The sequence below is a fragment of the Coregonus lavaretus genome, assembly GCF_964263955.1.
Source record: "Coregonus lavaretus genome assembly, chromosome: 19".
Lineage (NCBI taxonomy): Eukaryota > Metazoa > Chordata > Actinopteri > Salmoniformes > Salmonidae > Coregonus > Coregonus lavaretus.
This window is the reverse complement of record NC_140006.1, coordinates 47,223,180-47,245,934: the sequence shown is the minus strand read 5'-3', so window position 1 is coordinate 47,245,934 and position 22,755 is coordinate 47,223,180. Positions and strand designations below refer to the sequence as shown.

The window sequence follows — 22,755 nt, the reverse complement described above, 5'->3', positions numbered from 1 at the left end:
ATCTAACAGGATATGATCTGATATAATCTAACAGGATAGAATCTAACAGGATAGAATCTAACAGGATAGAATCTAACAGGATAGGATCTGATAGGATCTAACAGGATAGGATCTAACAGGATCTAACAGGATAGAATCTAACAGGATAGAATCTAACAGGATAGGATCTAACAGGATAGGATCTGATATAATCTAACAGGATAGAATCTAACAGGATAGAATCTAACAGGATAGAATCTAACAGGATAGGATCTGATATAATCTAACAGGATAGAATCTAACAGGATAGAATCTAACAGGATAGAATCTAACAGGATAGGATCTAATAGGATCTAACAGGATAGGATCTAACAGGATAGGATCTGATAGGATCTAACAGGATAGGATCTGATAGGACCTAACAGGATAGGATATAACAGGATAGAATCTAACAGGATAGAATCTAACAGGATAGAATCTGATAGGATCTAACAGGATATAATCTAACAGGATAGAATCTAACAGGATAGGATCTGATAGGATCTAACAGGATAGAATCTAACAGGATAGAATCTGATAGGATCTAACAGGATAGGATCTGATAGGATCTAACAGGATAGGATCTAACAGGATCTAACAGGATATAATCTAACAGGATAGAATCTAACAGGACAGTATCTAACAGGACAGTATCTAACAGGATAGAATCAAACAGGATAGGATCTAACAGGATAGGATCTAACAGGATAGGATCTGATAGGATCTAACAGGATAGAATCTAACAGGATATAATCTGATAGGATCTAACAGGATAGGATCTGATAGGATCTAACAGGATATAATCTAACAGGACAGTATCTAACAGGATAGAATCTAACAGGATAGAATCTAACAGGATAGGATCTGATAGGATCTAACAGGATAGAATCTAACAGGATATAATCTAACAGGATAGGATCTGATAGGATCTAACAGGATAGAATCTAACAGGATAGGATCTGATAGGATCTAACAGGATAGGATCTGATAGGATCTAACAGGATAGAATCTAACAGGATAGGATCTGATATAATCTAACAGGATAGAATCTAACAGGATATAATCTAACAGGATAGAATCTAACAGGATATGATCTGATATAATCTAACAGGATAGAATCTAACAGGATAGAATCTAACAGGATAGAATCTAACAGGATAGGATCTGATAGGATCTAACAGGATAGGATCTAACAGGATCTAACAGGATAGAATCTAACAGGATAGAATCTAACAGGATAGGATCTAACAGGATAGGATCTGATATAATCTAACAGGATAGAATCTAACAGGATAGAATCTAACAGGATAGAATCTAACAGGATAGGATCTGATATAATCTAACAGGATATAATCTAACAGGATAGAATCTAACAGGATAGAATCTAACAGGATAGGATCTAATAGGATCTAACAGGATAGGATCTAACAGGATCTAACAGGATAGAATCTAACAGGATAGAATCTAACAGGATATAATCTAACAGGATAGAATCTAACAGGATAGGATCTGATAGGATCTAACAGGATAGGATCTAACAGGATCTAACAGGATAGAATCTAACAGGATAGAATCTAACAGGACAGTATCTAACAGGACAGTATCTAACAGGATAGAATCAAACAGGATAGGATCTAACAGGATAGGATCTAACAGGATAGGATCTGATAGGATCTAACAGGATAGAATCTAACAGGATATAATCTGATAGGATCTAACAGGATAGGATCTGATAGGATCTAACAGGATATAATCTAACAGGACAGTATCTAACAGGATAGAATCTAACAGGATAGAATCTAACAGGATAGGATCTGATAGGATCTAACAGGATAGAATCTAACAGGATATAATCTAACAGGATAGGATCTGATAGGATCTAACAGGATAGAATCTAACAGGATAGGATCTGATAGGATCTAACAGGATAGGATCTGATAGGATCTAACAGGATAGAATCTAACAGGATGTTATCTAACAAGATAGGATCTGATAGGATCTAACAGGATATAATCTAACAGGACAGTATCTAACAGGATAGAATCTAACAGGATAGAATCTAACAGGATAGGATCTGATAGGGTCTAACAGGATAGGATCTGATAGGATCTAACAGGATATAATCTAACAGGATAGGATCTGATAGGATCTAACAGGATAGGATCTGATAGGACCTAACAGGATAGGATCTAACAGGATAGGATCTGATATAATCTAACAGGATAGAATCTAACAGGATATAATCTAACAGGATAGAATCTAACAGGATATGATCTGATATAATCTAACAGGATAGAATCTAACAGGATAGAATCTAACAGGATAGAATCTAACAGGATAGGATCTGATAGGATCTAACAGGATAGGATCTAACAGGATCTAACAGGATAGAATCTAACAGGATAGAATCTAACAGGATAGAATCTAACAGGATAGAATCTAAGAGGATATAATCTGATAGGATCTAACAGGATATAATCTAACAGGATAGAATCTAACAGGATAGGATCTGATAGGATCTAACAGGATAGAATCTAACAGGATAGAATCTGATAGGATCTAAGAGGATAGGATCTGATAGGATCTAACAGGATAGAATCTAACAGGACAGTATCTAACAGGATATAATCTAACAGGATATAATCTAACAGGATAGGATCTAACAGGATAGGATCTGATAGGATCTAACAGGATAGGATCTGATAGGATCTAACAGGATAGAATCTAACAGGATAGGATCTGATAGGATCTAACAGGATAGGATCTGATAGGACCTAACAGGATAGGATCTAACAGGATAGGATTTGATATAATCTAACAGGATAGAATCTAACAGGATATAATCTAACAGGATAGGATCTAACAGGATAAGATCTGATATAATCTAACAGGATAGAATCTAACAGGATAGAATCTAACAGGATAGAATCTAACAGGATAGGATCTGATATAATCTAACAGGATATAATCTAACAGGATAGAATCTAACAGGATAGAATCTAACAGGATAGGATCTAATAGGATCTAACAGGATAGGATCTAACAGGATCTAACAGGATAGAATCTAACAGGATATAATCTAACAGGATAGAATCTAACAGGATAGAATCTAACAGGATAGGATCTGATAGGATCTAACAGGATAGGATCTAACAGGATCTAACAGGATAGAATCTAACAGGATATAATCTAACAGGACAGTATCTAACAGGACAGTATCTAACAGGATAGAATCAAACAGGATAGGATCTAACAGGATAGGATCTAACAGGATAGGATCTGATAGGATCTAACAGGATAGAATCTAACAGGATATAATCTGATAGGATCTAACAGGATAGGATCTGATAGGATCTAACAGGATATAATCTAACAGGACAGTATCTAACAGGATAGAATCTAACAGGATAGAATCTAACAGGATAGGATCTGATAGGATCTAACAGGATAGAATCTAACAGGATATAATCTAACAGGATAGGATCTGATAGGATCTAACAGGATAGAATCTAACAGGATAGGATCTGATAGGATCTAACAGGATAGGATCTGATAGGATCTAACAGGATAGAATCTAACAGGATATAATCTAACAAGATAGGATCTGATAGGATCTAACAGGATATAATCTAACAGGACAGTATCTAACAGGATAGAATCTAACAGGATAGAATCTAACAGGATAGGATCTGATAGGATCTAACAGGATAGAATCTAACAGGATATAATCTAACAGGATAGGATCTGATAGGATCTAACAGGATAGAATCTAACAGGATAGGATCTGATAGGATCTAACAGGATAGGATCTGATAGGATCTAACAGGATAGAATCTAACAGGATAGGATCTGATATAATCTAACAGGATAGAATCTAACAGGATATAATCTAACAGGATAGAATCTAACAGGATATGATCTGATATAATCTAACAGGATAGAATCTAACAGGATAGAATCTAACAGGATAGAATCTAACAGGATAGGATCTGATAGGATCTAACAGGATAGGATCTAACAGGATCTAACAGGATAGAATCTAACAGGATAGAATCTAACAGGATAGGATCTAACAGGATAGGATCGGATATAATCTAACAGGATAGAATCTAACAGGATAGAATCTAACAGGATAGAATCTAACAGGATAGGATCTGATATAATCTAACAGGATATAATCTAACAGGATAGAATCTAACAGGATAGAATCTAACAGGATAGGATCTAATAGGATCTAACAGGATAGGATCTAACAGGATCTAACAGGATAGAATCTAACAGGATAGAATCTAACAGGATATAATCTAACAGGATAGAATCTAACAGGATAGGATCTGATAGGATCTAACAGGATAGGATCTAACAGGATCTAACAGGATAGAATCTAACAGGATAGAATCTAACAGGACAGTATCTAACAGGACAGTATCTAACAGGATAGAATCAAACAGGATAGGATCTAACAGGATAGGATCTAACAGGATAGGATCTGATAGGATCTAACAGGATAGAATCTAACAGGATATAATCTGATAGGATCTAACAGGATAGGATCTGATAGGATCTAACAGGATATAATCTAACAGGACAGTATCTAACAGGATAGAATCTAACAGGATAGAATCTAACAGGATAGGATCTGATAGGATCTAACAGGATAGAATCTAACAGGATATAATCTAACAGGATAGGATCTGATAGGATCTAACAGGATAGAATCTAACAGGATAGGATCTGATAGGATCTAACAGGATAGGATCTGATAGGATCTAACAGGATAGAATCTAACAGGATGTTATCTAACAAGATAGGATCTGATAGGATCTAACAGGATATAATCTAACAGGACAGTATCTAACAGGATAGAATCTAACAGGATATAATCTAACAGGATAGGATCTGATAGGGTCTAACAGGATAGGATCTGATAGGATCTAACAGGATATAATCTAACAGGATAGGATCTGATAGGATCTAACAGGATAGGATCTGATAGGACCTAACAGGATAGGATCTAACAGGATAGGATCTGATATAATCTAACAGGATAGAATCTAACAGGATATAATCTAACAGGATAGAATCTAACAGGATATGATCTGATATAATCTAACAGGATAGAATCTAACAGGATAGAATCTAACAGGATAGAATCTAACAGGATAGGATCTGATAGGATCTAACAGGATAGGATCTAACAGGATCTAACAGGATAGAATCTAACAGGATAGAATCTAACAGGATAGAATCTAACAGGATATAATCTAAGAGGATATAATCTGATAGGATCTAACAGGATATAATCTAACAGGATAGAATCTAACAGGATAGGATCTGATAGGATCTAACAGGATAGAATCTAACAGGATAGAATCTGATAGGATCTAACAGGATAGGATCTGATAGGATCTAACAGGATAGAATCTAACAGGACAGTATCTAACAGGATATAATCTAACAGGATATAATCTAACAGGATAGGATCTAACAGGATAGGATCTGATAGGATCTAACAGGATAGGATCTGATAGGATCTAACAGGATAGAATCTAACAGGATAGGATCTGATAGGATCTAACAGGATAGGATCTTATAGGACCTAACAGGATAGGATCTAACAGGATAGGATCTGATATAATCTAACAGGATAGAATCTAACAGGATATAATCTAACAGGATAGGATCTAACAGGATAAGATCTGATATAATCTAACAGGATAGAATCTAACAGGATAGAATCTAACAGGATAGAATCTAACAGGATAGGATCTGATATAATCTAACAGGATATAATCTAACAGGATAGAATCTAACAGGATAGAATCTAACAGGATAGGATCTGATAGGATCTAACAGGATAGGATCTAACAGGATCTAACAGGATAGAATCTAACAGGATAGAATCTAACAGGACAGTATCTAACAGGACAGTATCTAACAGGATAGAATCAAACAGGATAGGATCTAACAGGATAGGATCTAACAGGATAGGATCTGATAGGATCTAACAGGATAGAATCTAACAGGATATAATCTGATAGGATCTAACAGGATAGGATCTGATAGGATCTAACAGGATAGGATCTGATAGGATCTAACAGGATAGAATCTAACAGGATATAATCTAACAAGATAGGATCTGATAGGATCTAACAGGATATAATCTAACAGGACAGTATCTAACAGGATAGAATCTAACAGGATAGAATCTAACAGGATAGGATCTGATAGGATCTAACAGGATAGAATCTAACAGGATATAATCTAACAGGATAGGATCTGATAGGATCTAACAGGATATAATCTAACAGGATAGGATCTGATAGGATCTAACAGGATAGGATCTGATAGGATCTAACAGGATAGAATCTAACAGGATAGAATCTAACAGGATATAATCTAACAGGATATGATCTGATAGGATCTAACAGGATAGAATCTAACAGGATAGAATCTAACCGGATAGGATCTGATAGGATCTAACAGGATAGAATCTAACAGGATAGGATCTGATAGGATCTAACTGGATAGGATCTAACAGGATCTAACAGGATAGAATCTAACAGGATAGAATCTAACAGGATAGAATCTAACAGGACAGTATCTAACAGGATAGAATCAAACAGGATAGGATCTAACAGGATAGGATCTAACAGGATAGGATCTGATAGGATCTAACAGGATAGAATCTAACAGGATATAATCTGATAGGATCTAACAGGATAGGATCTGATAGGATCTAACAGGATATAATCTAACAGGACAGTATCTAACAGGATATAATCTAACAGGATAGAATCTAACAGGATAGGATCTGATAGGATCTAACAGGATAGAATCTAACAGGATATAATCTAACAGGATAGGATCTGATAGGATCTAACAGGATAGAATCTAACAGGATAGGATCTGATAGGATCTAACAGGATAGGATCTGATAGGATCTAACAGGATAGAATCTAACAGGATATAATCTAACAGGATAGGATCTGATAGGATCTAACAGGATATAATCTAACAGGACAGTATCTAACAGGATAGAATCTAACAGGATAGAATCTAACAGGATAGGATCTGATAGGATCTAACAGGATAGAATCTAACAGGATATAATCTAACAGGATAGGATCTAATAGGATCTAACAGGATAGAATCTAACAGGATAGGATCTGATAGGATCTAACAGGATAGGATCTGATAGGATCTAACAGGATAGAATCTAACAGGATAGAATCTAACAGGATAGAATCTAACAGGATATGATCTGATAGGATCTAACAGGATAGAATCTAACAGGATAGAATCTAACCGGATAGGATCTGATAGGATCTAACAGGATAGAATCTAACAGGATAGAATCTGATAGGATCTAACAGGATAGGATCTGATATGATCTAACAGGATAGAATCTAACAGGACAGTATCTAACAGGATAGAATCTAACAGGATAGAATCTAACAGGATAGGATCTAACAGGCTAGGATCTGATAGGATCTAACAGGATAGGATCTGATAGGATCTAACAGGATAGGATCTGATAGGATCTAACAGGATAGAATCTAACAGGATAGGATCTGATAGGATCTAACAGGATAGGATCTGATAGGATCTAACTGGATAGGATCCAACAGGATAGAATCTAACATGATATAATCTAACAGGATAGAATCTAACAGGATAGGATCTGATAGAATCTAACAGGATAGAATCTAACAGGATAGAATCTAACAGGAAAGGATCTGATAGAATCTAACAGGATAGGATCTGATAGGATCTAACAGGATAGGATCTAACAGGATAGGATCTAACAGGATATGATCTGATAGGATCTAACAGGATAGAATCTAACAGGATAGAATCTGATAGGATCTAACAGGATAGGATCTGATAGGATCTAACAGGATAGAATCTAACAGGATAGAATCTAACAGGATAGAATCTAACAGGATATAATCTAACAGGATAGGATCTGATAGGATCCAACAGGATAGAATGTAACAGGATAGAATCTAACAGGATAGGATCTGATAGGATCTAACTGGATAGAATCTAACAGGATAGAATCTAACAGGATAGGATCTGATAGGATCTAACAGGATATAATCTAACATAATAGAATCTAAAAGGATAGAATCTAACAGGATAGAATCTAACAGGATAGGATCTAACAGGATAGGATCTGATAGGATCTAACAGGATAGAATCTAACAGGATATAATCTAACAGGATAGGATCTAATAGGATCTAACAGGATAGAATCTAACAGGATAGGATCTGATAGGATCTAACAGGATAGGATCTGATAGGATCTAACAGGATAGAATCTAACAGGATAGAATCTAACAGGATAGAATCTAACAGGATATGATCTGATAGGATCTAACAGGATAGAATCTAACAGGATAGAATCTAACCGGATAGGATCTGATAGGATCTAACAGGATAGAATCTAACAGGATAGAATCTGATAGGATCTAACAGGATAGGATCTGATATGATCTAACAGGATAGAATCTAACAGGACAGTATCTAACAGGATAGAATCTAACAGGATAGAATCTAACAGGATAGGATCTAACAGGCTAGGATCTGATAGGATCTAACAGGATAGGATCTGATAGGATCTAACAGGATAGGATCTGATAGGATCTAACAGGATAGAATCTAACAGGATAGGATCTGATAGGATCTAACAGGATAGGATCTGATAGGATCTAACTGGATAGGATCCAACAGGATAGAATCTAACATGATATAATCTAACAGGATAGAATCTAACAGGATAGGATCTGATAGAATCTAACAGGATAGAATCTAACAGGATAGAATCTAACAGGAAAGGATCTGATAGAATCTAACAGGATAGGATCTGATAGGATCTAACAGGATAGGATCTAACAGGATAGGATCTAACAGGATATGATCTGATAGGATCTAACAGGATAGAATCTAACAGGATAGAATCTGATAGGATCTAACAGGATAGGATCTGATAGGATCTAACAGGATAGAATCTAACAGGATAGAATCTAACAGGATAGAATCTAACAGGATATAATCTAACAGGATAGGATCTGATAGGATCCAACAGGATAGAATGTAACAGGATAGAATCTAACAGGATAGGATCTGATAGGATCTAACTGGATAGAATCTAACAGGATAGAATCTAACAGGATAGGATCTGATAGGATCTAACAGGATATAATCTAACATAATAGAATCTAAAAGGATAGAATCTAACAGGATAGAATCTAACAGGATAGGATCTAACAGGATAGGATCTGATAGGATCTAACAGGATAGAATCTAACAGGATAGGATCTGATAGGATCTAACAGGATAGAATCTAACATGATAGAATCTGATAGGATCTAACAGGATAGGATCTGATAGTATCTAACAGGATAGAATCTAACAGGATAGAATCTAACAGGATAGAATCTAACAGGATAGAATCTAACAGGATAGGATCTGATAGGATCTAACAGGATAGAATCTAACAGGATAGGATCTGATAGGATCTAACAGGATAGAATCTAACAGGATAGAATCTAACAGGATAGGATCTGATAGGATCTAACAGGATATCATCTAACATGATAGAATCTAAAAGGATAGAATCTAACAGGATAGAATCTAACAGGATAGGATCTGATAGGATCTAACAGGATAGTATCTAACCGGATCTAACAGGATAGGATCTAACAGGATAGGATCTGATAGGATCTAACAGGATAGGATCTGATAGGATCTAACAGGATAGGATCTAACAGGATCTAACAGGATAGGATCTAACAGGATCTAACAGGATAGGATCTAACAGGATAGGATCTGATAGGATCTAACAGGATAGGATCTAACAGGACAGGATTTAACAGGATAGGATCTAACAATGGGAATTCCAAACCACCTGTTGTATAATGAATGAATTAAGTCCCATGTTAGCAGCAAGGTCGCTATCACAATGTCATTGTGGTTGTCTATGAATATGATTGATCTAATGAATTCAAAATTAATCTAATCAATCACAGAATGTTGTAAGAAAATAGTTGACTGTCTTACCATCGCCGGTCACGTAAAAACCTGGGAATTTCTTGAAGTATGTGTTCTCAAACCGCTCCTGGTTTCCGTACACAGTACGCATGATACCAGGCCAGGGCCGCTTGAACACCTGCAACCACATACGTCTAAATATTATGCAGCGAAAACAGCCAAATATAGCCACATAGCCACATTGCCTCTGCCTCCAGTTCCTCTCCAGTTATAGTGTTATTATACTGACCAGATAGCCCCCTGCCTCTCCCTCCAGTATAGTGTTATTATACTGACCAGATAGCCCTCTGCCTCTCCCTCCAGTATAGTGTTATTATACTGACCAGATAGCCCCCTGCCTCTCCCTCCAGTATAGTGTTATTATACTGACCAGATCGCCCCCTGCCTCTCCCTCCAGTATAGTGTTATTATACTGACCAGATAGCCCCCTGCCTCTCCCTCCAGTATAGTGTTATTATACTGACCAGATAGCCCCCTGCCTCTCCCTCCAGTATAGTGTCATTATACTGACCAGATAGCCCCCTGCCTCTCCCTCCAGTATAGTGTTATTATACTGACCAGATAGCCCTCTGCCTCTCCCTCCACTATAGTGTTATTATACTGACCAGATCGCCCCCTGCCTCTCCCTCCAGTATAGTGTTATTATACTGACCAGATAGCCCCCTGCCTCTCCCTCCAGTATAGTGTTATTATACTGACCAGATAGCCCCCTGCCTCTCCCTCCAGTATAGTGTCATTATACTGACCAGATAGCCCCCTGCCTCTCCCTCCAGTATAGTGTTATTATACTGACCAGATAGCCCTCTGCCTCTCCCTCCAGTATAGTGTTATTATACTGACCAGATAGCCCTCTGCCTCTCCCTCCAGTATAGTGTTATTATACTGACCAGATAGCCCTCTGCCTCTCCCTCCAGTTCCTCTCCATGCTCGTTCAGTATGGTGGGATCCACTCCGAAAAAAGGAAACGTCTGGAACATCAGACAGATCCAGAGATTAGATAGATAGTTAGGGGTGTTCATAATTACCACGGGGGAGATTTTCATTAGATCCTATACGCTTTTCAATAACAACACAGCCTGCTTGGGAAGAAATAACTCCTTATTACAGATCACAATCAACACATGAAATGAGTTGTAAGTCTACAGCAAAACTAGTACATGTCACTCCCTTACGTTCTAATGTCCCAAACTGATATCCTACAGGTCTATCACTGGTTAGTCACCTACAGGTCTATGACTGGTTAGTCACCTACAGGTCTATGACTGGTTAGTCACCTACAGATCTATGACTGGTTAGTCACCTACAGGTCTATGACTGGTTAGTCACCTACAGGTCTATGACTGGTTAGTCACCTACAGATCTATGACTGGTTAGTCACCTACAGGTCTATGACTGGTTAGTCACCTACAGGTATATGACTGGTTAGTCACCTACAGGTCTATGACTGGTTAGTCACCTACAGGTTACTGGTTAGTCACCTACAGGTCTATGACTGGTTAGTCACCTACAGGTCTATGACTGGTTAGTCACCTACAGGTCCATGACTGGTTAGTCACCTACAGGTCTATGACTGGTTAGTCACCTACAGGTCTATGACTGGTTAGTCACCTACAGGTTACTGGTTAGTCACCTACAGGTCTATCACTGGTTAGTAACCTACAGGTTACTGGTTAGTCACCTACAGGTCTATGACTGGTTAGTCACCTACAGGTCTATGACTGGTTAGTCACCTACAGGTCTATGACTGGTTAGTCACCTACAGATCTATGACTGGTTAGTCACCTACAGGTCTATGACTGGTTAGTCACCTACAGGTTACTGGTTAGTCACCTACAGGTTACTGGTTAGTCACCTACAGGTTACTGGTTAGTCACCTACAGGTCTATGACTGGTTAGTCACCTACAGGTCTATGACTGGTTAGTCACCTACAGGTATATGACTGGTTAGTCACCTACAGGTCTATGACTGGTTAGTCACCTACAGGTTACTGGTTAGTCACCTACAGGTCTATGACTGGTTAGTCACCTACAGGTCTATGACTGGTTAGTCACCTACAGGTCTATGACTGGTTAGTCACCTACAGGTCTATGACTGGTTAGTCACCTACAGGTTACTGGTTAGTCACCTACAGGTCTATCACTGGTTAGTAACCTACAGGTTACTGGTTAGTCACCTACAGGTCTATGACTGGTTAGTCACCTACAGGTCTATGACTGGTTAGTCACCTACAGGTCTATGACTGGTTAGTCACCTACAGATCTATGACTGGTTAGTCACCTACAGGTCTATGACTGGTTAGTCACCTACAGGTTACTGGTTAGTCACCTACAGGTTACTGGTTAGTCACCTACAGGTTACTGGTTAGTCACCTACAGGTCTATGACTGGTTAGTCACCTACAGGTCTATGACTGGTTAGTCACCTACAGGTCTATGACTGGTTAGTCACCTACAGGTCTATGGCTGGTTAGTCACCTACAGGTCTATGACTGGTTAGTCACCTACAGGTCTATGACTGGTTAGTTACCTACAGGTTACTGGTTAGTCACCTACAGGTCTATGACTGGTTAGTCACACACAGGTCTATGACTGGTTAGTCACATACAGGTCTATGACTGGTTAGTCACCTACAGGTTACTGGTTAGTCACCTACAGGTATATAACTGGTTAGTCACATACAGGTCTATGACTGGTTAGTCACCTACAGGTCTATGACTGGTTAGTCACCTACAGGTCTATGACTGGTTAGTCACCTACAGGTCTATGACGGGTTAGTCACCTACTGGTCTATGACTGGTTAGTCACCTACAGGTTACTGGTTAGTCACCTACAGGTCTATGACTGGTTAGTCACCTACAGGTTACTGGTTAGTCACCTACAGGTCTATGACTGGTTAGTCACCCACAGGTCTATGACTGGTTAGTCACCTACAGGTTACTGGTTAGTCACCTACAGGTCTATGACTGGTTAGTCACACACAGGTCTATGACTGGTTAGTCACATACAGGTCTATGACTGGTTAGTCACCTACAGGTTACTGGTTAGTCACCTACAGGTATATAACTGGTTAGTCACATACAGGTCTATGACTGGTTAGTCACCTACAGGTCTATGACTGGTTAGTCACCTACAGGTCTATGACTGGTTAGTCACCTACAGGTCTATGACGGGTTAGTCACCTACTGGTCTATGACTGGTTAGTCACCTACAGGTTACTGGTTAGTCACCTACAGGTCTATGACTGGTTAGTCACCTACAGGTCTATGGCTGGTTAGTCACCTACAGGTTACTGGTTAGTCACCTACAGGTCTATGACTGGTTAGTCACCTACAGGTCTATGACTGGTTAGTCACCTACAGGTCTATGACGGGTTAGTCACCTACAGATCTATGACTGGTTAGTCACCTACAGGTCTATGACTGGTTAGTCACCTACAGGTTACTGGTTAGTCACCTACAGGTTACTGGTTAGTCACCTACAGGTTACTGGTTAGTCACCTACAGGTCTATGACTGGTTAGCCACCTACAGGTTACTGGTTAGTCACATACAGGTCTATGACTGGTTAGTCACATACAGGTATATGACTGGTTAGTCACCTACAGGTCTTTGACTGGTTAGTCACCTACAGGTTACTGGTTAGTCATATACAGGTCTATGACTGGTTAGTCACATACAGGTATATGACTGGTTAGTCACCTACAGGTTACTGGTTAGTCACCTACAGGTATATAACTGGTTAGTCACATACAGGTCTATGACTGGTTAGTCACCTACAGGTCTATGACTGGTTAGTCACCTACAGGTATATAACTGGTTAGTCACCTACAGGTCTATGACTGGTTAGTCACCTACAGGTCTATGACTGGTTAGTCACCTACTGGTCTATGACTGGTTAGTCACCTACAGGTCTATGACTGGTTAGTCACCTACAGGTTACTGGTTAGTCACCTACAGGTCTATGACTGGTTAGTCACATACAGGTCTATGACTGGTTAGTCACCTACAGGTTACTGGTTAGTCACATACAGGTATATGACTGGTTAGTCACATACAGGTCTATGACTGGTTAGTCACCTACAGGTCTATGACTGGTTAGTCACCTACAGGTTACTGGTTAGTCACATACAGGTCTATGACTGGTTAGTCACATACAGGTATATGACTGGTTAGTCACCTACAGGTTACTGGTTAGTCACCTACAGGTATATAACTGGTTAGTCACATACAGGTCTATGACTGGTTAGTCACCTACAGGTCTATGACTGGTTAGTCACCTACAGGTCTATGACGGGTTAGTCACCTACTGGTCTATGACTGGTTAGTCACCTACAGGTCTATGACTGGTTAGTCACCTACAGGTCTAAGACTGGTTAGTCACATACAGGTATATGACTGGTTAGTCACCTACAGGTCTTTGACTGGTTAGTCACCTACAGGTTACTGGTTAGTCACATACAGGTCTATGACTGGTTAGTCACATACAGGTATATGACTGGTTAGTCACCTACAGGTTACTGGTTAGTCACCTACAGGTCTATGACTGGTTAGTCACCTACAGGTCTATGACTGGTTAGTCACCTACAGGTCTATGACTGGTTAGTCACCTACAGGTCTATGACTGGTTAGTCACCTACAGGTCTATGACTGGTTAGTCACCTACAGGTTACTGGTTAGTCACCTACAGGTCTATCACTGGTTAGTAACCTACAGGTTACTGGTTAGTCACCTACAGGTCTATGACTGGTTAGTCACCTACAGGTCTATGACTGGTTAGTCACCTACAGGTCTATGACTGGTTAGTCACCTACAGATCTATGACTGGTTAGTCACCTACAGGTCTATGACTGGTTAGTCACCTACAGGTTACTGGTTAGTCACCTACAGGTTACTGGTTAGTCACCTACAGGTCTATGACTGGTTAGTCACCTACAGGTCTATGACTGGTTAGTCACCTACAGGTCTATGACTGGTTAGTCACCTACAGGTCTATGGCTGGTTAGTCACCTACAGGTCTATGACTGGTTAGTCACCTACAGGTCTATGACTGGTTAGTCACCTACAGGTTACTGGTTAGTCACCTACAGGTCTATGACTGGTTAGTCACACACAGGTCTATGACTGGTTAGTCACATACAGGTCTATGACTGGTTAGTCACCTACAGGTTACTGGTTAGTCACCTACAGGTATATAACTGGTTAGTCACATACAGGTCTATGACTGGTTAGTCACCTACAGGTCTATGACTGGTTAGTCACCTACAGGTCTATGACTGGTTAGTCACCTACAGGTCTATGACGGGTTAGTCACCTACTGGTCTATGACTGGTTAGTCACCTACAGGTTACTGGTTAGTCACCTACAGGTCTATGAATGGTTAGTCACCTACAGGTTACTGGTTAGTCACCTACAGGTCTATGACTGGTTAGTCACCCACAGGTCTATGACTGGTTAGTCACCTACAGGTTACTGGTTAGTCACCTACAGGTCTATGACTGGTTAGTCACACACAGGTCTATGACTGGTTAGTCACATACTGGTCTATGACTGGTTAGTCACCTACAGGTTACTGGTTAGTCACCTACAGGTATATAACTGGTTAGTCACATACAGGTCTATGACTGGTTAGTCACCTACAGGTCTATGACTGGTTAGTCACCTACAGGTCTATGACTGGTTAGTCACATACAGGTCTATGACGGGTTAGTCACCTACTGGTCTATGACTGGTTAGTCACCTACAGGTTACTGGTTAGTCACCTACAGGTCTATGACTGGTTAGTCACCTACAGGTCTATGGCTGGTTAGTCACCTACAGGTTACTGGTTAGTCACCTACAGGTCTATGACTGGTTAGTCACCTACAGGTCTATGACTGGTTAGTCACCTACAGGTCTATGACGGGTTAGTCACCTACAGATCTATGACTGGTTAGTCACCTACAGGTCTATGACTGGTTAGTCACCTACAGGTTACTGGTTAGTCACCTACAGGTTACTGGTTAGTCACCTACAGGTTACTGGTTAGTCACCTACAGGTCTATGACTGGTTAGCCACCTACAGGTTACTGGTTAGTCACATACAGGTCTATGACTGGTTAGTCACATACAGGTATATGACTGGTTAGTCACCTACAGGTCTTTGACTGGTTAGTCACCTACAGGTTACTGGTTAGTCATATACAGGTCTATGACTGGTTAGTCACATACAGGTATATGACTGGTTAGTCACCTACAGGTTACTGGTTAATCACCTACAGGTATATAACTGGTTAGTCACATACAGGTCTATGACTGGTTAGTCACCTACAGGTCTATGACTGGTTAGTCACCTACAGGTATATAACTGGTTAGTCACCTACAGGTCTATGACTGGTTAGTCACCTACAGGTCTATGACTGGTTAGTCACCTACTGGTCTATGACTGGTTAGTCACCTACAGGTCTATGACTGGTTAGTCACCTACAGGTTACTGGTTAGTCACCTACAGGTCTATGACTGGTTAGTCACATACAGGTCTATGACTGGTTAGTCACCTACAGGTTACTGGTTAGTCACATACAGGTATATGACTGGTTAGTCACATACAGGTCTATGACTGGTTAGTCACCTACAGGTCTATGACTGGTTAGTCACCTACAGGTTACTGGTTAGTCACATACAGGTCTATGACTGGTTAGTCACATACAGGTATATGACTGGTTAGTCACCTACAGGTTACTGGTTAGTCACCTACAGGTATATAACTGGTTAGTCACATACAGGTCTATGACTGGTTAGTCACCTACAGGTCTATGACTGGTTAGTCACCTACAGGTCTATGACGGGTTAGTCACCTACTGGTCTATGACTGGTTAGTCACCTACAGGTCTATGACTGGTTAGTCACCTACAGGTCTAAGACTGGTTAGTCACATACAGGTATATGACTGGTTAGTCACCTACAGGTCTTTGACTGGTTAGTCACCTACAGGTTACTGGTTAGTCACATACAGGTCTATGACTGGTTAGTCACATACAGGTATATGACTGGTTAGTCACCTACAGGTTACTGGTTAGTCACCTACAGGTATATAACTGGTTAGTCACATACAGGTATATGACTGGTTAGTCACCTACAGGTCTATGACTGGTTAGTCACCTACAGGTATATAACTGGTTAGTCACCTACAGGTCTATGACTGGTTAGTCACCTACAGGTCTATGACTGGTTAGTCACCTACTGGTCTATGACTGGTTAGTCACCTACAGGTCTATGACTGGTTAGTCACCTACAGGTTACTGGTTAGTCACCTACAGGTCTATGACTGGTTAGTCACATACAGGTCTATGACTGGTTAGTCACCTACAGGTTACTGGTTAGTCACATACAGGTATATGACTGGTTAGTCACATAGAGGTCTATGACTGGTTAGTCACCTACAGGTCTATGACTGGTTAGTCACCTACAGGTCTATGACGGGTTAGTCACCTACTGGTCTATGACTGGTTAGTCACCTACAGGTCTATGACTGGTTAGTCACCTACAGGTCTAAGACTGGTTAGTCACATACAGGTCTATGACTGGTTAGTCACCTACAGGTCTATGACTGGTTAGTCACCTACAGGTCTATGACTGGTTAGTCACCTACAGGTCTATGACTGGTTAGTCACCTACAGGTCTATGACTGGTTAGTCACCTACAGGTTACTGGTTAGTCACCTACAGGTCTATGACTGGTTAGTCACCTACAGGTTACTGGTTAGTCACCTACAGGTATATGACTGGTTAGTCACCCACAGGTCTATGACTGGTTAGTCACCTACAGGTTACTGGTTAGTCACCTACAGGTCTATGACTGGTTAGTCACACACAGGTCTATGACTGGTTAGTCACATACAGGTCTATGACTGGTTAGTCACCTACAGGTTACTGGTTAGTCACCTACAGGTATATAACTGGTTAGTCACATACAGGTCTATGACTGGTTAGTCACCTACAGGTCTATGACTGGTTAGTCACCTACAGGTCTATGACTGGTTAGTCACCTACAGGTCTATGACGGGTAAGTCACCTACTGGTCTATGACTGGTTAGTCACCTACAGGTTACTGGTTAGTCACCTACAGGTCTATGACTGGTTAGTCACCTACAGGTTACTGGTTAGTCACCTACAGGTCTATGACTGGTTAGTCACCCACAGGTCTATGACTGGTTAGTCACCTACAGGTTACTGGTTAGTCACCTACAGGTCTATGACTGGTTAGTCACACACAGGTCTATGACTGGTTAGTCACATACAGGTCTATGACTGGTTAGTCACCTACAGGTTACTGGTTAGTCACCTACAGGTATATAACTGGTTAGTCACATACAGGTCTATGACTGGTTAGTCACCTACAGGTCTATGACTGGTTAGTCACCTACAGGTCTATGACTGGTTAGTCACCTACAGGTCTATGACGGGTTAGTCACCTACTGGTCTATGACTGGTTAGTCACCTACAGGTTACTGGTTAGTCACCTACAGGTCTATGACTGGTTAGTCACCTACAGGTCTATGGCTGGTTAGTCACCTACAGGTTACTGGTTAGTCACCTACAGGTCTATGACTGGTTAGTCACCTACAGGTCTATGACTGGTTAGTCACCTACAGGTCTATGACGGGTTAGTCACCTACAGATCTATGACTGGTTAGTCACCTACAGGTCTATGACTGGTTAGTCACCTACAGGTTACTGGTTAGTCACCTACAGGTTACTGGTTAGTCACCTACAGGTTACTGGTTAGTCACCTACAGGTCTATGACTGGTTAGTCACCTACAGGTCTATGACTGGTTAGTCACCTACAGGTCTATGGCTGGTTAGTCACCTACAGGTCTATGACTGGTTAGTCACCTACAGGTCTAACACTGGTTAGTCACCTACAGGTTACTGGTTAGTCACCTACAGGTCTATGACTGGTTAGTCACATACAGGTCTATGACTGGTTAGTCACCTACAGGTTACTGGTTAGTCACATACAGGTCTATGACTGGTTAGTCACATACATGTATATGACTGGTTAGTCACCTACAGGTCTATGACTGGTTAGTCACCTACAGGTTACTGGTTAGTCACCTACAGGTCTATGACTGGTTAGTCACCTACAGGTCTATGACTGGTTAGTCACCTACAGGTCTATGACTGGTTAGTCACCTACAGGTCTATGACTGGTTAGTCACCTACAGGTTACTGGTTAGTCACCTACAGGTCTATCACTGGTTAGTAACCTACAGGTTACTGGTTAGTCACCTACAGGTCTATGACTGGTTAGTCACCTACAGGTCTATGACTGGTTAGTCACCTACAGGTCTATGACTGGTTAGTCACCTACAGATCTATGACTGGTTAGTCACCTACAGGTCTATGACTGGTTAGTCACCTACAGGTTACTGGTTAGTCACCTACAGGTTACTGGTTAGTCACCTACAGGTTACTGGTTAGTCACCTACAGGTCTATGACTGGTTAGTCACCTACAGGTCTATGACGGGTTAGTCACCTACAGATCTATGACTGGTTAGTCACCTACAGGTCTATGACTGGTTAGTCACCTACAGGTTACTGGTTAGTCACCTACAGGTTACTGGTTAGTCACCTACAGGTTACTGGTTAGTCACCTACAGGTCTATGACTGGTTAGTCACCTACAGGTCTATGACTGGTTAGTCACCTACAGGTCTATGGCTGGTTAGTCACCTACAGGTCTATGACTGGTTAGTCACCTACAGGTCTAACACTGGTTAGTCACCTACAGGTTACTGGTTAGTCACCTACAGGTCTATGACTGGTTAGTCACATACAGGTCTATGACTGGTTAGTCACCTACAGGTTACTGGTTAGTCACATACAGGTCTATGACTGGTTAGTCACATACAGGTATATGACTGGTTAGTCACCTACAGGTCTATGACTGGTTAGTCACCTACAGGTTACTGGTTAGTCACCTACAGGTCTATGACTGGTTAGTCACCTACAGGTCTATGACTGGTTAGTCACCTACAGGTCTATGACTGGTTAGTCACCTACAGGTCTATGACTGGTTAGTCACCTACAGGTTACTGGTTAGTCACCTACAGGTCTATCACTGGTTAGTAACCTACAGGTTACTGGTTAGTCACCTACAGGTCTATGACTGGTTAGTCACCTACAGGTCTATGACTGGTTAGTCACCTACAGGTCTATGACTGGTTAGTCACCTACAGATCTATGACTGGTTAGTCACCTACAGGTCTATGACTGGTTAGTCACCTACAGGTCTATGACTGGTTAGTCACCTACAGGTTACTGGTTAGTCACCTACAGGTCTATGACTGGTTAGTCACCTACAGGTCTATGACTGGTTAGTCACCTACAGGTATATGACTGGTTAGTCACCTACAGGTCTATGGCTGGTTAGTCACCTACAGGTCTATGACTGGTTAGTCACCTACAGGTTACTGGTTAGTCACCTACAGGTCTATGACTGGTTAGTCACATACAGGTCTATGACTGGTTAGTCACCTACAGGTTACTGGTTAGTCACATACAGGTCTATGACTGGTTAGTCACATACAGGTATATGACTGGTTAGTCACCTACAGGTCTATGGCTGGTTAGTCACCTACAGGTTACTGGTTAGTCACATACAGGTCTATGACTGGTTAGTCACATACAGGTATATGACTGGTTAGTCACCTACAGGTTACTGGTTAGTCACCTACAGGTATATAACTGGTTAGTCACCTACAGGTCTATGACTGGTTAGTCACCTACAGGTCTATGACTGGTTAGTCACCTACAGGTTACTGGTTAGTCACACACAGGTCTATGACTGGTTAGTCACATACAGGTATATGACTGGTTAGTCACCTACAGGTCTTTGACTGGTTAGTCACCTACAGGTTACTGGTTAGTCATATACAGGTCTATGACTGGTTAGTCACATACAGGTATATGACTGGCTAGTCACCTACAGGTTACTGGTTAGTCACCTACAGGTATATAACTGGTTAGTCACATACAGGTCTATGACTGGTTAGTCACCTACAGGTCTATGACTGGTTAGTCACCTACAGGTATATAACTGGTTAGTCACCTACAGATCTATGACATGTTAGTCACCTACAGGTCTATGACTGGTTAGTCACCTACTGGTCTATGACTGGTTAGTCACCTACAGGTCTATGACTGGTTAGTCACCTACAGGTTACTGGTTAGTCACCTACAGGTCTATGACTGGTTAGTCACATACAGGTCTATGACTGGTTAGTCACCTACAGGTTACTGGTTAGTCACATACAGGTATATGACTGGTTAGTCACATACAGGTCTATGACTGGTTAGTCACCTACAGGTCTATGACTGGTTAGTCACCTACAGGTTACTGGTTAGTCACATACAGGTCTATGACTGGTTAGTCACATACAGGTATATGACTGGTTACTCACCTACAGGTTACTGGTTAGTCACCTACAGGTATATAACTGGTTAGTCACATACAGGTCTATGACTGGTTAGTCACCTACAGGTCTATGACTGGTTAGTCACCTACAGGTCTATGACGGGTTAGTCACCTACTGGTCTATGACTGGTTAGTCACCTACAGGTCTATGACTGGTTAGTCACCTACAGGTCTAAGACTGGTTAGTCACATACAGGTATATGACTGGTTAGTCACCTACAGGTCTTTGACTGGTTAGTCACCTACAGGTTACTGGTTAGTCACATACAGGTCTATGACTGGTTAGTCACATACAGGTATATGACTGGTTAGTCACCTACAGGTTACTGGTTAGTCACCTACAGGTATATAACTGGTTAGTCACATACAGGTATATGACTGGTTAGTCACCTACAGGTCTATGACTGGTTAGTCACCTACAGGTATATAACTGGTTAGTCACCTACAGGTCTATGACTGGTTAGTCACCTACAGGTCTATGACTGGTTAGTCACCTACTGGTCTATGACTGGTTAGTCACCTACAGGTCTATGACTGGTTAGTCACCTACAGGTTACTGGTTAGTCACCTACAGGTCTATGACTGGTTAGTCACATACAGGTCTATGACTGGTTAGTCACCTACAGGTTACTGGTTAGTCACATACAGGTATATGACTGGTTAGTCACATACAGGTCTATGACTGGTTAGTCACCTACAGGTCTATGACTGGTTAGTCACCTACAGGTTACTGGTTAGTCACATACAGGTCTATGACTGGTTAGTCACATACAGGTATATGACTGGTTAGTCACCTACAGGTTACTGGTTAGTCACCTACAGGTATATAACTGGTTAGTCACATACAGGTCTATGACTGGTTAGTCACCTACAGGTCTATGACTGGTTAGTCACCTACAGGTCTATGACGGGTTAGTCACCTACTGGTCTATGACTGGTTAGTCACCTACAGGTCTATGACTGGTTAGTCACCTACAGGTCTAAGACTGGTTAGTCACATACAGGTCTATGACTGGTTAGTCACCTACAGGTCTATGACTGGTTAGTCACCTACAGGTTACTGGTTAGTCACCTACAGGTCTATGACTGGTTAGTCACCTACAGGTTACTGGTTAGTCACCTACAGGTCTATGACTGGTTAGTCACATACAGGTCTATGACTGGTTAGTCACCTACAGGTCTATGACTGGTTAGTCACCTACAGGTCTATTACTGGTTAGTCACCTACA

At 40.8% G+C, this 22,755-nt stretch overlaps 1 protein-coding gene and 1 long non-coding RNA gene across 2 annotated transcripts in view; one reads left to right on the top strand and one right to left on the bottom strand.

Moving 5' to 3' along the window:
- The window catches only part of LOC311147170 (acetyl-coenzyme A synthetase, cytoplasmic-like), a 59,469-nt gene that overhangs the window by 9,796 nt on the left and 26,918 nt on the right, over positions 1–22,755 (bottom strand). The window contains exons 13-14 of the mRNA XM_084183813.1: positions 10,962–11,042; positions 10,084–10,192 (exon numbers count right to left, since the gene is read on the bottom strand). Coding sequence (XP_084039939.1) covers positions 10,084–10,192; positions 10,962–11,042 — 190 coding nt within the window. The remainder of the gene's footprint in view (positions 1–10,083; positions 10,193–10,961; positions 11,043–22,755) is intronic.
- LOC311147183 lies at positions 14,695–15,747 on the top strand. The gene is made up of 3 exons (XR_014614767.1): positions 14,695–14,758; positions 14,937–15,362; positions 15,711–15,747. It is a non-coding gene; the product is annotated as an uncharacterized lncRNA (long non-coding RNA).